The sequence below is a fragment of the Schistocerca piceifrons genome, chromosome 6 (assembly GCF_021461385.2).
Source record: "Schistocerca piceifrons isolate TAMUIC-IGC-003096 chromosome 6, iqSchPice1.1, whole genome shotgun sequence".
Classification (NCBI taxonomy): Eukaryota; Metazoa; Arthropoda; class Insecta; order Orthoptera; family Acrididae; genus Schistocerca; species Schistocerca piceifrons.
In genome coordinates, this window is record NC_060143.1 from 436,890,106 (window position 1) to 436,903,826 (window position 13,721).

General features: G+C 43.8%; 1 protein-coding gene across 1 annotated transcript in view; it reads left to right on the forward strand.

Annotated features, from left to right (window-relative positions):
• Positions 1–13,721, forward strand: part of LOC124802734 (serine/threonine-protein kinase/endoribonuclease ire-1) — a 146,566-nt gene that overhangs the window by 87,710 nt on the left and 45,135 nt on the right. The window contains exons 9-10 of the mRNA XM_047263706.1: positions 1,536–1,948; positions 2,097–2,281. Of these exons, the coding sequence (XP_047119662.1) occupies positions 1,536–1,948; positions 2,097–2,281 (598 nt within the window). The remainder of the gene's footprint in view (positions 1–1,535; positions 1,949–2,096; positions 2,282–13,721) is intronic.

Consider the following 13,721-nt stretch of genomic DNA (forward strand, 5'->3'; position numbering starts at 1 on the left):
GATACCAGATGGCGTAGTGATGATGAGGACAACATAACACCCAGTCCCCGAACGGTTAAAATCTCCAACTCAGCTAGGAACCGAACCCAGGTCTCCTACCTGGCAGTCAGCTGTGTTGACCACTCAGTGAAGTAAAGTGGTAAGCACAGATGTTGGTGTTGGCTGTATTAATAAGATCAGTCACAAGAAGATGGTCAGGATCAATGTTTGACTGCTACTCGGAGAGAAAAAGAGAAAAGTGTACCAAACTTGAACTACGTAAGAATGCAAAAGAAGACAGAGAGCTAAACCATATGGAATTACAATTGTATAATGCATAGTTTTCCAAAGGATTTCCTTGTAAACAACTGAAGAAGAAAGAAGGGGTAATATTGGGATGAACTTAACATGTACTTAAAACATAGCTGCTTTTTCCATCTATGATAAATCATATTTTAGCATGAATCAAAAGCTGTGCCGTGTACACATCACATCTAGGACTGTAACAGGATGTGGATTCATTCTATAGTACTTTCATTAGGTGTCCTTCCCCTTTCTAAGTTTTCCAGATTTCAGTACTGCACAGTACATGCTTCAACGTTTCAGAAAAAAGGTACTTTTTAGTCTTTCTTTAACATGTGAAATGTTTATTGTGTTGGAAAAAAGTGTCTAATTTATTTGTAGAATAAGAGATTGTCCTATCACTGTGCAGATGATGTGACCAAGGTAGAATAAAATAATGTAACCATATTTTATTGGAATAATCAGTAGCTGGTCAGGAGAGTGCAGTATAATTGCTTTTTCAAGTCCATACCCTTAGAGATTTGACAAGTAAGTATTCTGTAACTTTTTTGAATTGTCTGAGAGGTGAGAAAAGCTGTATGTTTAGTAAAACAAAGATATGACAGCTGTGAGAGAGACCCCCAGTAAAAATAATAAAATTTAAGCTTTCAGGTTGATCATGTTATTCCAAGATAAATGACAAGAATCAGAAAGGAAGAAAAATGCATTCAAAATTAAACGGGTGGAGAAGTTGAGCTACATCTCTGATACAGTGTAGTCGGCCAGGAGATTCAAAGAGATGCACCAGCCTCAGATTGAATCCACAGATTAACGTCAAGGGCCGGTGTACCAGCCAGTTAGAAGGTTTTCCACATCAGACTTTGTGAATGCTAATCTGGTCCCCATATCCCATTCAGTTACACAATTCACAAACATTTCAAACACATTCTCACACACATTTGATAACACTAGACACAGACAAATATATGTCGGGGGGGGGGGGGGGGGGGGGGGACTGGAAGAGCATCCTTGTCCATTGTGCATTGAACTTTAATTTTTCTTCTCTCATGACAGAACATGAAATGGAAAGCCTGATTGCCTTGTTGTTTCAATTCTCTGTCGTAAGTCGTTGTTTTCCTGATAATGAAAGAGTTTCATTGATATTTCGGATGGTAATTTACGTGTTTGACAATTTTTGTTTACATTTTATAGTAATTTGTGTACAAATAGAGTGAAAAAAATGGAATGACATTTATTGAAGTTACTTATTTCAGGCCATCACAAGGTCCCAGAATACAGTGAAACTGTAATGAGGATTACAGGCAGAACTGACATAAGTGCAATTGATACACATCATATTGTTGGTCACAATAAAACAAATATAACTGTAGCTTTTGAGGGAAATGCCCCAAGCACTGAGGCCACCAAGAGGCTAAATAACAGTCACTTACCTTTTATATCAATTGGAATACAAACAACAAAATTAGATGACTTCAAAGAAAAATTGGAGGAATTATATGATAAATTATCTACAGGAAGGACATCCTTTGTTTTATCACAGGAGTTTCCACTACTGTCTTACACCATTGCAAAGTCATGGCTCCGCCAACAAGAAAATGTGGGTTTAAAGTTTACAGTAATTCTGCTTGTTGCTTCAGTCATTATACTGATTTACTTGAGAGTTCAGGTAAGTTTGAGTACTTAATTTCAAACCTGTTGAATATAGCTGACTTTGATGTTGCTGTTCTGTATATAAAACTACTGTGTAATCTGTTAGAATTCTGAATTATGAACCTCGTAATTATTGCATTATATAATTTTTCTTTTTTTCTTAGGATCGTGAATATTTACGTTTGTCACAAGGATCAAATATAAGTAATGTATCAAGTAGTGACAGCAATTCACATATTGTGACAGCAGAAGCAGAAGATGTTGGTGCTGGCAACATAAGAGTTGGAAAGATTATCTTCAACAGAGAGCAGATACTTGGAAAAGGCTGCGAAGGAACATTCGTTTACAAGTTAGTTTTGCTTTTTATAATATTGCTTTGAACTCTTCCTGCATCAGTCATTATTATTGGCCAGTCTTTGTTCGCCCATAAATTTTGGCACTACTCTATTAAAAAGTACAGAATTCCTGAAGAGTACAGACAGTTACTTTGTATCTTCACTGATTCATTTCCAAACTATTTAAATGTTAATTATTTTTGTAGTTAGTAATTTTCTTTCGTTCTCCAGTGAATGAATTGCCTAGGTTTTGCATTCTCACAAAATTCAGACACTAACTTGCTTCAGAAGATTTGTGCTGTATCAGATGCAGTATGTAAGAACATAGTAATAGTGATGACTTTATATGATGATTCATTATTCAGTCTGTTAAAAAAGTCAAACTTTTGATCAATATTGTGTAATAAAATGTTATATCTGACAAGCAGTGACAGTGTATGTGACTGGAGCATGAGATGGAGAAAGTTTATGTGCTAAAGTGTGTCATAATTCACAAGTGGCAAGCATTTTTAAATAAAATTGTTGCTGACTTGAATGATAGTGCAGGCAAGCACATGCAACTCGTGCACTATTTCAGTTGAGTGCGATCATTTAGCCATCACTAGTTCTCCCATCACTGCACTTACTGTTAACAGACAGCAACATTTCTATAAAGATGCTGTTGGATAAAGAGTTCTGTATGTTAAATATGGCTAACTCTTCAATAATCCCATGATAGTTTTGGAAAATATGTGCAGTTGTACAAACTGCATGCACCGGGTAGTTATAATTAATGTGCAGCTACTCACAGAGGTCCAGTGTGGGCTGTCATTATATGGCAGTGAAACTTGTTAAATATGTTAATGCATTAATGTGGAACCGATCTACACTAGCAAAAATTAGTTTCGTTTTGGCCCTCAGGTGCAAATCTAGTGTTGTACACTGTTTGTATAAAGCTTTGACATCCACACTGTCATTTAACAAGCCATAACATGAGTGAACGTATGGCTATAACAAATAAAGACTGTGCGCAGTTAGTGAAGCTGTTTTACATGAACGGCAGCAATCAAAGTGCTGCGTTGTGAGAGTATTGCTGGCTGAAAGGTCAGAGCAGAGGCCAGATGTCATTAAATGGTTTAAACAAGGTGATAATGAAATTGAAAAACACAGGGAAGAGGAGGGTTTTGTATCCCAGTGGAAGTTATTGATGAGATTGCTGTTACTCTAACTGACCATGCAGCACATGGGGGGGCCCACAGTCCTTTCATTGGGTACATGTGTGACGCGCACGGGGCCCGGAGCTATTGCAGTCTCCTTTCCTTTCCAGGCTGCATTACCCTCCATGTTCCTCTCCCTCCCTATCCTTACTCCTTTGTCCCTGCCCCCTCTTTTCCCTCTTAGTGGACTTCTGTATGTCAGCTTGGCTATCCTCCTGGCTTTGTTTTGGTCTGTGCCATTGTTTAGTTTGCTGTTTCCATCTCCTTTTTGGCATTTTTGTTCCCCTTGGGGTTTGACCTCCATTCCCAAAATTTTCCGTTCAGTGTGAGCCATTTGGGGATGAACTCCATACCTAGCTTCCATGGTTCAGGTTCCTCTCCCTCTCCCCTCCCCTTTCCCTTTCCCTTTGCACCCTGGCCCCCTCCTGCTAGGTCACTAGCACAGTAGCCAGTCCGTGTGGTGGGGCTGTTAAGTACCCACTTGGCTGAGCCCCCTGAAACCACAGGGATCACACTGCTAGTACCTGAGCTGTTAACACCTTGTGTATGCCCAGGAGACGATGCTCATCACTTTGGGGCACCAGGACTCCAAGCAATGGCCGCCATGCCAGATGGCCCTTGCTGTGGCTTGGTGGTGCCCCTTCCCCTCCCTGGCCACCCCATAGGAGGAAGGTCAAGCTCACCGACTTGGGTTGAAACCTTTCCCTCAGTACCTGGTTTGTACTAGGGCAGATGGCGGAAGTTTTGCCATGACCAAGCCTTTGTTTTTCATGGAGATAATTGAAGATAAGTATGGCAAAGTGAAATTGATGAGTAAAATGCGGTCCGGTGCTTTGCTCATAAAGACATATTCTGCTGTCCAATCTGACGCCCTGCATGCTTGTGACCATCTCGGTGATGTCCCAGTCTCTTTCATGCCCCACCAATCTTTGAACTCTGTACAGGACATAATTTTCCACTGAAATCTTCTTCTCCAAACTGACGAGGAGCTCCGTGCTAAACTCGAGCAGCGAGGGGTTCGTTTTATCCACCGTGTGCAGTGAGGCACTGCAAACAATTGCACTGCTACGGGCGCCTTTATCCTGGCATTCGAGGGGGATGTCCTCCCAAAGAAGGTCAAGGTGTGATGTAAAACCTTATATTCCACCACCAATGAGATGCTTTAAATGCTTATGGTTTGGACACACTTCCCGCTGCACCACTGATCCCTTCTGCGGTGACTGTGGGCGCCCCCTCCATGAGTGTGTGTAAATTGTCATGGACAGCTTTCTTCATGCTCGCCTGTATGCCCAGTGTTTGTGAAATAAAAAAGGATTCAAGAGTGCAAAGCCTTAGATCGGCTCACCTACACTGAGGCTCTTCAAAAGTATGACTGGCTCCATCCTGTGTCTGTCTTCTACTTTTGCTTCCGTTTTGTCCATTCCCCCTCTTACACCCTCCTCTTCCCAGCCCCACCCCATTCGCCCCATGCCTTCAACCTCCTCCTCCCTCTCCCTCTCCTACTCCACTCCCCCTCCCCCTTCCCGTCAGTACCCATACCGAACCCTTCGGGTGCTGGTCCCCCTCCACCGTGGGGAAGTGCTCCCCTCCTTCAGCAGCCGCCAGTACTGGAGCTCCCTCCCGGGACTCCTCCTCCCGGCACCCCCCTGAAAGGCGATCTACAGCTCCACATCGGCAGCACGATCCGCGGCCGGTGGGTGCCAAGATTGCTCAGTGTAATTCTGTGCCCGCCCTCGCTGAAGTCTGCCCTTCTCTTCCTTCCCAAGAAAAGAAGCAGAAACGCCAGAAAAAGGGCAAGGACCCTCCGGTGCCCCCTGAGGTGCAGCCTTCCCCTCCTCCAGTCAATAAACCAACAAGAGCCTGACCCCACCTATATGGATATTACCCCATCCTTATCGGTGATGGATGGCAATTCGGCGGTGTGACCGACTCCGGTCCCTTCACTTCCCCTTTGGACTCTGGCTTGAGAATCCTCCAGTGGAATTGTAATGGGTATTTGCGTCACCTTCCAGAGTTGCAGCCCCTTCTTTTCTTCCACTCTGCCACTTGTATTGCGCTCCAGGAGACCCATTTTGTCAATTCTTACCCACCCGCCCTTTGTGGGTTCCACGCTTTCTGTCGGAACCGAGTTGGCCCTTTGCGGGTTTCTGGTGGTGTTTGCACCTTGGTCCACAAGGACATTGTTAGTAAATGGGTTCCCCTCCATACCACTCTGGAAGCCATTGCTGTCAGGGTCCATCTGGCCATTACAATCACAATCTGTAAATCTGTAATCTCTACCTCCCACCTGACAGGCCACCCATATCCCATACCCTCACCACCCTTCTTCAACAACTCCCTTCTCCCTTCCTGCTATTAGGGTACTTTAATGCCGCCAACCCTCTTTGGGGTAGTCACACGACTACTGCCCTGGGCAGGACAGTTGAAGCTGTTCTGGCAGGGCTTCACCTCTGTTTATTAAACACAGGTGCTCCCACACTTTAGTGTGGTGCACGGCACTTTCTCTACCATTGACCTCTCCATCTGCGGTCCCGACCTTCTTCCCTCCATTCAGTGGGGAGTCCATGATGACAGCGACCATTATCCAATTGTTTTGACCTTCCTTCAGTGTCTCTTGCTCCGTCACCCTCCCAGGTGGGCCATATCTAAGGCTGATTGGGGTGCCTTCTCCTCCGCTCCCATTCCCCCTGTATTGCCACATGACAGTGTTGATGAATCTATTCAGACTTTGGCTCTTGCCATCCTTTCAGCAGCTGTTTCAACAGTCCCTTCTTCCTCAGGTTCCCTGCACCGGAAGATGGTTCCTTGGTGGACTCCGGAAATTGCTGCAGCCATGAAAGACCACTGCCGTGCTCTTCAACACTTCAAGTGGCACCCTTATACTGCTCTTCTTTTGGTCTTTAAACAACTCCGTGCCCGGGCCCACTACCTAATCAAATTTCAGAAATGGATTTGCTGGAAGCGATATGAAGCTGCCATAGGACCACACACGCTTTCTTCACAACCCTGCGTGAAACTCAGGCAAATTTTTGGCCACCGTCCTCCCATCGGGCTTGCAGGAATTTCTGTGCATGGTGTTGTCCTTACCAATCTGGACTTTGTAGCAGAAAATTTTGCTCAGCACTTTGCTCAAACTTCGGCATTGGCTCAGAATCCACCCACGTTCCTTCTCCTGAAAGAGCGCTTGGAAAGACTGCCTTTGTCTTTTGTTTCTTGCTGCTCGGAGCCATATAATGCTCCATTCAGTGAGTGGGAATTTGCCAGCGCCCTCGCCCTTTGCCCTGACATGGCTCCTGGACCAAATCGGATACATTACCAAATGCTCCAACACTTACAGGTGGCTTGCCACCATCGTATACTAACCCTCTTCAACTGTCTGTGGAGTGAGGGAGTCTTTCCTACCCAGTGGCAGGAAAGCATTGTTGTTCCGGTGTTGAAGCCAGGGAAGCCACCTCTTCAGTTGTATAGCTACTGTCCAATTAGCCTTACTAACACCCTCTGTGAGCTCCTTGAACGCATGGTGAGTAGGCAGCTGTTTTGGATCCTTGAATGCCGCGACCTTTTGTCATCGACTCAGAGTGGTTTTCGCTGTGGCCGCTCTACGGTGGATAACTTGGTGCACCTGGAGTCTGCTTTTGCCCATCGGCAACACCTCCTTGCAGTCTTCTTTGATCTACATAAGGCCTATGACACCACCTGGCACCACCACATCCTCACCACCCTTCACAAATGGGGCCTTCATGTTGCTCTGGCCATTTTTATCTGTAACTTCATTTCTTGTCACTCTTTTCGGATCCAAGTTGGCTGCTCCTACAGTACTCCGTACCAGCAAGAAAATGGGGTTCTACAGAGTTCCGTGCTGAGTGTGTCTCTCTTTCTCATAGTCATTAATGGCCTGGTGACAGCTGTTGGCCCGACAGTGTCCCCCTCTTTGTATGCTGACGATTTTTGTATCTACCTCACTTCCTCAGTAATGGGCGCTGCAGAACGCCGTCTACTGGGGGCAATCTGCCGGGCGCACTCATGGGCTCTCCCCCATGGGTTCCAGTTTTCGGCGGCCAAGACATTTGTCATGCATTTCTGCCATCGCCGTACAGTCCATCCCCATCCAGAACAGTTCCTCAATGGCCAGCCCCTCGATGTAGTAGACACCCATCGCTTCTTGGGTCTGGTCGTCAATGCCCAGTTGACATGGCTCCCTCATCTTCACCAGCTGAAGAGGACGTGCTGGTCCCATCTCAATGTTCTTAGGTGTCTGTGCAATACTGCCTGGGGTGTAGGCTGCTCTGTTCTCCTCCGATTGTATCAAGCGTTGGTCCAGTCTCGTTTAGACTATGGAAGTCATGTCTATGTTTCTGCGTCACCTTCTATGCTGCAGATCCTAGACCCCATCCACCACTGTGGGGTCCAACTTGTGACTGGTGCCTTCCAGACTAGCCCCGTACTTGGCCTTCTCTCAGAGGCAGAGATTCCACCACTGCGAGTTTAGCACCAACAACAGCTGGTATCTTATGCGCTCCGCATTCGCTGCACGCCAAAGCACCCTAATTATGGTCTCCTTTATCCAGACACAGAGATGACCCTGCCGCAGCGGCGGCCACGATGTGGGCTTACCATGGCTGTCCACATTCAGTCGCTCTTTTCTGAACTCCAGCAATTCCCTTTACTGCCTCTCTTCTCTACTCACACATGTACCCCTCCTTAATGTGTCTCTCGGCCACAGCTCTATCTTGATCTCTCAATTGATTCAAAGGATTCTGTCCCTCCGCTGGCTCTTTGCCACCAATTCTACTGTCTCCTCAGTTCATTCTAGGGTTCAGAAGTGATTTATACTGATGGCTCCATGGTTTCTGGCCGCACTGGTTTTGCTTACACTTATGCGCGACGCACAGAACTTCATTCCTTGCCCGATGGCTGTAGTGTTTTTACTGCAGAATTACGCGCCCTGGACCATATCCGCTCATGCTCAGGACTATCCTTCACTATCTGTAGTGACTCATTGAGCGGTTTGCACGCTATTGGCCAGTGCTTCCCTCGCCACCCGTTGTTCTTCGCTATCCAGGACTCTCTTTCTCTCCTTGCTCAACATGGATACTCGGTGATTTTCATTTGGACCCCAGGCCATGTTGGGATTCCTGACAATGAACTTGCCTATTGACTGGCTAAATTAGCTACTACCAGTCCATCTCTTGCTATTGGCATTCTGGAAATAGACATTCGCTCGGCATTATGTCATCAGGTTTTGGGCCTTAGGGATGCAGAATGGCACACTCTTTCTTCGCCAAACAAGCTTAGGGTGATTAAGGATTCTACAACTCCGTGGCAGTCCTCCTTCTGGGCCTCTCGTAAGGCCTCTGTCGTCCTATGCTGACTCTGCATCGGCCATACTTAGTTGACTCATGGTTATCTCCTCTGTCGTGAGAACCCCCCCTCTCTGCCATTGTGGATCGATGTTGACTGTGGCTCACATCTTATTGGACTGCCCCAACTTAGCCACCCTGCGACAGAATTTTAGCTTTACAGCCTCGCTACCCCTGGTGTTGGCTGACAACAGCAGATCTCGTTTTATGTTTTATTTGTGATGGGGATTTTTATTGCTTTATTTAAGGGAGGGACCTACCACCTTATTGGTGAGTGGAGGGGATGGCAGGCCCTCTCGCTCCCCCCTTCGCACCGGCTGGATTGGCTTCAAGTGGGCTTGGTGGTTCACCCCGGCCCTCTGCCTTCCCACTCCTTTCCTGAAGGGGTCTGTTATGTCTTGAGCATCTCTCTTGTCTCCTGTGCTTCTTCCTTCACACCCCTGTCATTAGTCACTTTCTTTCCCTCGCCTCTTCTTCTGTCCTTTTCGTTCCTTCCCTGTCAATAGTTTAACATTTTATGGATATTGTAGTTCCCTCTTTTAATGTGGGATTTTATCGGTTTTAGTTAATCTAAGTGACTGATGACCTCTTAGTTTGGTCCCTTCTCCAACCAACCAACCACATGCCCTGGGTAGTGCTAATGCTCAGGCAGTGTCACAAGAATTGCCTGTCCCATGATCAACAGTACAGAAAGTTTTGCAGTCTTTTACACTGGTACCTCAGTGAGATCCAAGCAGTGCAGAAAACTGAAACCTCATGATCCACACCAATATTCTGAATTTGCTCTTTGGTTCATGATGATGATGACATGTGGCCACGCAATATTCTATGAAATGATGAGGAACATTGTACACTGCAGGGTGCAATAAATACACAGACCTGCTGAATTTGAGTTGCTGTCAAACTGCATGGTGCGCATGAAGAGCCACTGCACTCACCAGATATGACTGTGTGGTCCACCTTTATTCTCAGCCTGTTCTTCTGTGAAGAGATGCATATTGCCTGTCAGATGCTCTGCGACGTCTGCACGTTATCAAGACCTCCTTATACAGCATGTGATTCATGCTTTGGAGGAGCACAACTGTGTGGAAACCACTAATTTCATACAAGATTGGGCAACACCTCATGTCACTTGTCAGTGAAAGATCAGCTCAGTGCAACCTTCCACAAACATGTCATCTTCAGATGCATGTCCCGCAAGATCACATTAGCTGAATCTATGTTACTTTTGACTCTGGGAATGTCTGAAAGAACGTGTTTACCAGAGACACAACCTGATGTGAAGGCCAGTATACAGGAACACGTTGCTCAGATTCCACCAGGACTGCTGGGAGCAGCTGTTTATCCTATCCTTTTACATATGCAGCATCTCATCGGTATCTCTGGTGCTTATATTGAAACACATGTTTGATATTTTCTGCCCACATTCCATTTCTAATCCATTACATATGGAAACACTTCTGTAAGTCTTTCTCCCATTCAAAGCACCAAATTTGCATCTGGTGACCAAAATTGGAAATAATTTTTTCCCAGCTAAATCGGTTCTGCAGTAACACATTAGGATACATACCAAGTTTAGCTGCTATATGATAATTACAGCCCACACTGGATCTCTGTGTCTAGCTGCACTTTAAGTATGTTATAACCACCTGGTATTACTTGACAAGACAAAAATCTGTTCTTGACTTCTCGGACTTTGACAACCACGCTTTGAGTAATGAAAAATTGATAACAATATAAAGTGTATAACAAAATTATACTGGCATATGTTGAAATATCACAAAGGTTGCTTTGATGAAGAAGTTTTGACAATGTGCATTTAAGCTAATACTACAAAAAATGAAAAAACAAAATTTCAACTGGCATGTAAACTACTAACCTCTAAAAATGCAACACGTCAGATACCTGTTCTCAGTGCAGTGTTATTTGTTCCTGCTTACATCCTCAAAACTACTTTTGTTCTTATTAAAGTCTTTATATGCAGGCTGTTTATTTTTAGTATGTGTTATTTTCATCATATTATTATAGTTTTAATTGTGACTTATAAGTCTGAAGACCAGTAGACTTTTAACTCGGATGACTTCAACAATTGGCATAAAATTTTTGTTTGCCAGTGTATATCCTAACTTTTGCTGTAAATTGTGTTCCATCAGAAGTTAATTAGAAATAACATGCTTGCTTCTTCAAATAAGACAGATTGAAAAAAATGGCCATTTTATATTTACATATTCCCCAGTAAGGACCCATTCATTTTCTGATTACTTTTTGTTCGAGTAAGTAAGGCAGGTGATTTGACCACAAATTAATATTTATTCTCTTTTCCACAGATTAATATATGTCTATAACCCAGTTTACAGTTTCTAGTCAAACTGGAATTTTATATATGCTGCTCAATATGTTGTAAAATTCATTCATTCATCATATTCTGTAGTGCCAATCAAAGAGGAGAACCTTAAGGGATGTTTAAGAGACTTACCAGTATAAATAACAATTTTTGTTTTCTTGATGGCTCCATGATAGTCTGTCAGAAATATCAACATCATTTTTGACATCTTCATCTGCATGTTTCTATAGGTTGCTGGAAATGTGAATAATTGTGTCATGACTTATAGGCTTATGTAGCTATTGTTGGTAAGGTAAGGGGATGTACTAGTGAAACAGTTGTGTAGAATATCAACCCACAAATGACTTTTAAACTTCATTATTGCATCCTTCAGTAGCAGTGTGTTATCATAGTGGTTGCTAGAAATACCACTTGCAGTCTGCTGCCTTATAACCTAGCGACAGTTTGTGCTAATTTGATGACTTTCCGGTCACTTCTGCTTGATGCCGTCATGTTTTTAGATGACATTCCCAGGCGTGGGTTCCTATCCTCACTCTTTGACTCTGTGCACGCTCCCCAATACATTTTTTGTTGATATCAATTTGTTACATTGCTCCATGCCCCAATATAGCTTGTGCAGTATTTACTGTATGTTCAGTTAATTGTAGCACATCAGTTGTCTTTCCATTAAAATCACCAAAAGTGAAACAATAACTCATATATTTGGTATCATTATGACAAATCATTTTTCTGTATGCTTTTTTTACTCTTATGGTAGCATACAAGAATACTCGAATTGTTCCTTTTACAAGGTTTGAGTGGTAATTCCAAAATCCTTGCTAGTTATCTACCTGCCGTTGCATTGCTTTCTTGCAAGAGAAGTTAAGTTCTTATCAGTCAGAATGACTGGGCCTGGTCAGGGGGTGTATTCCAGCAATACTCAATAGCCTGTTGCGGAGCATGCTCTACAACATGACAGTCATGACCTTGATGCCTATTTCACTACACGCTCCATTTGGATTCTTCCCCCAGACACCAGTTCCTCAGAACTCCACAGGTGGGAACTAGCACTACAACATGTCCTTCATTCTCGCCACCTACTTGGCCTTAATTTACATTAATTCCTTCCATCTCACCATATTTTCACAGGAACTACTCCTTTCATCATCTGATTTTAGTTTTCTACATCTTTCATTTTCTGACGTGTGTTTTTCGCCTCCCATTCCACCTCTGTTACAGACATTGCACTTAGCTTTTTATTCTTTTTAACTCATGAACTACGTTTTAGTACTAATCTCTGTCTTGCATATTACCCCATCTTCCACCTTTAAGCTCTCAGGTTTTCAAATCCCATCCGGTGCAGTCCCTAACAATCTGTCTTTCCTTCTCATCTCATCCAGTAAGCCTCTTCTGACTCAAGGTTCTGGGTGATTTTTCTGAACTGAAACCCTTTTCAAAAACCCTTCCAGTCGTTCTCCTTCACCCCTCTTCCTTCCTCTTCAACTCTTCTGCCAGAAGAAGGGACCACTGGCTGCGAATGCTTGTAAAAGTTAAACCTTTTTGTGTGTGTGTTCTCCTGCTGCTGCTTGGTGAGTTTTTCTTTTTTAATCCGTTTACATTATACGTCATAAAAAGGAATTCAAGAGAAGCCAAGTTCTTAAAAAGAAATTAGGGTCACATTACTCACAACATGCCACTTTTTTATTTATCATGTTAACATTCTGTACATTGTTTGATAGAGCCCCTCTGTGAAATTGCCAGAAAAAGAAAAAATTTGAAATGCATCAAATGTAGCTGGTGAAAGAGAATACAAACAATGAAAAATCTGGAATGGAGTAACAATATGCATTAGGATAGATTGTTACTCACCACATAGAGAAGGCATTGAGTGGAAGACAGACACATTTAGAGATCGACTGATGGAAAATACAAGCTTTCGGGCAAAATCTTTTGTCAAGTGACACACACACACACACACACACACACACACACACACACACACATACATGTACATTCTTACATGGACATCGTGCCTACACTTGACTATTCTCACCTTCAGGCCTGTAATGTCATGGTAGCGAGTAGCAGGGTCAGATGGGTAAGGGGGATACGTGGTGTCTGGCAAGGAGGATGAACGAGTAGCAGAAAGGCATGAAGAAAAATGTTGTGGTCCTGCTAGAGAAGTGTGCGGAGGTAGGGTGGTGGGCTACTAGGTACAGAATGTGCTCGGAGGGGAGTGGTGGGGGGGGGGGGGGGGGGGGGGGGGGAGGACAGAGAGGGAGAGGATTAAGCAGTGTTATAGAGAAAGAAGGGAAATAAATGAAGATGAGATGAGAGATATGATACTGTGTGAAGAATCTGACAGAGCATTGAAAGACCTAAGTCAAAACAAAGAACCCTCAGGATTATTGAGATCCTGGAGCCTGGATGGAGCCAAAGTATTCCACTTGGTGCACAAGATATATTAGACAGGTACAATACCCTTAGAATTCAAAAAGACTATAATAATTCTAATTTGAAAGAAGACAGGTGCCGATAGGTGTAAATATTACCAAACTATCACTTAAATAAGTCA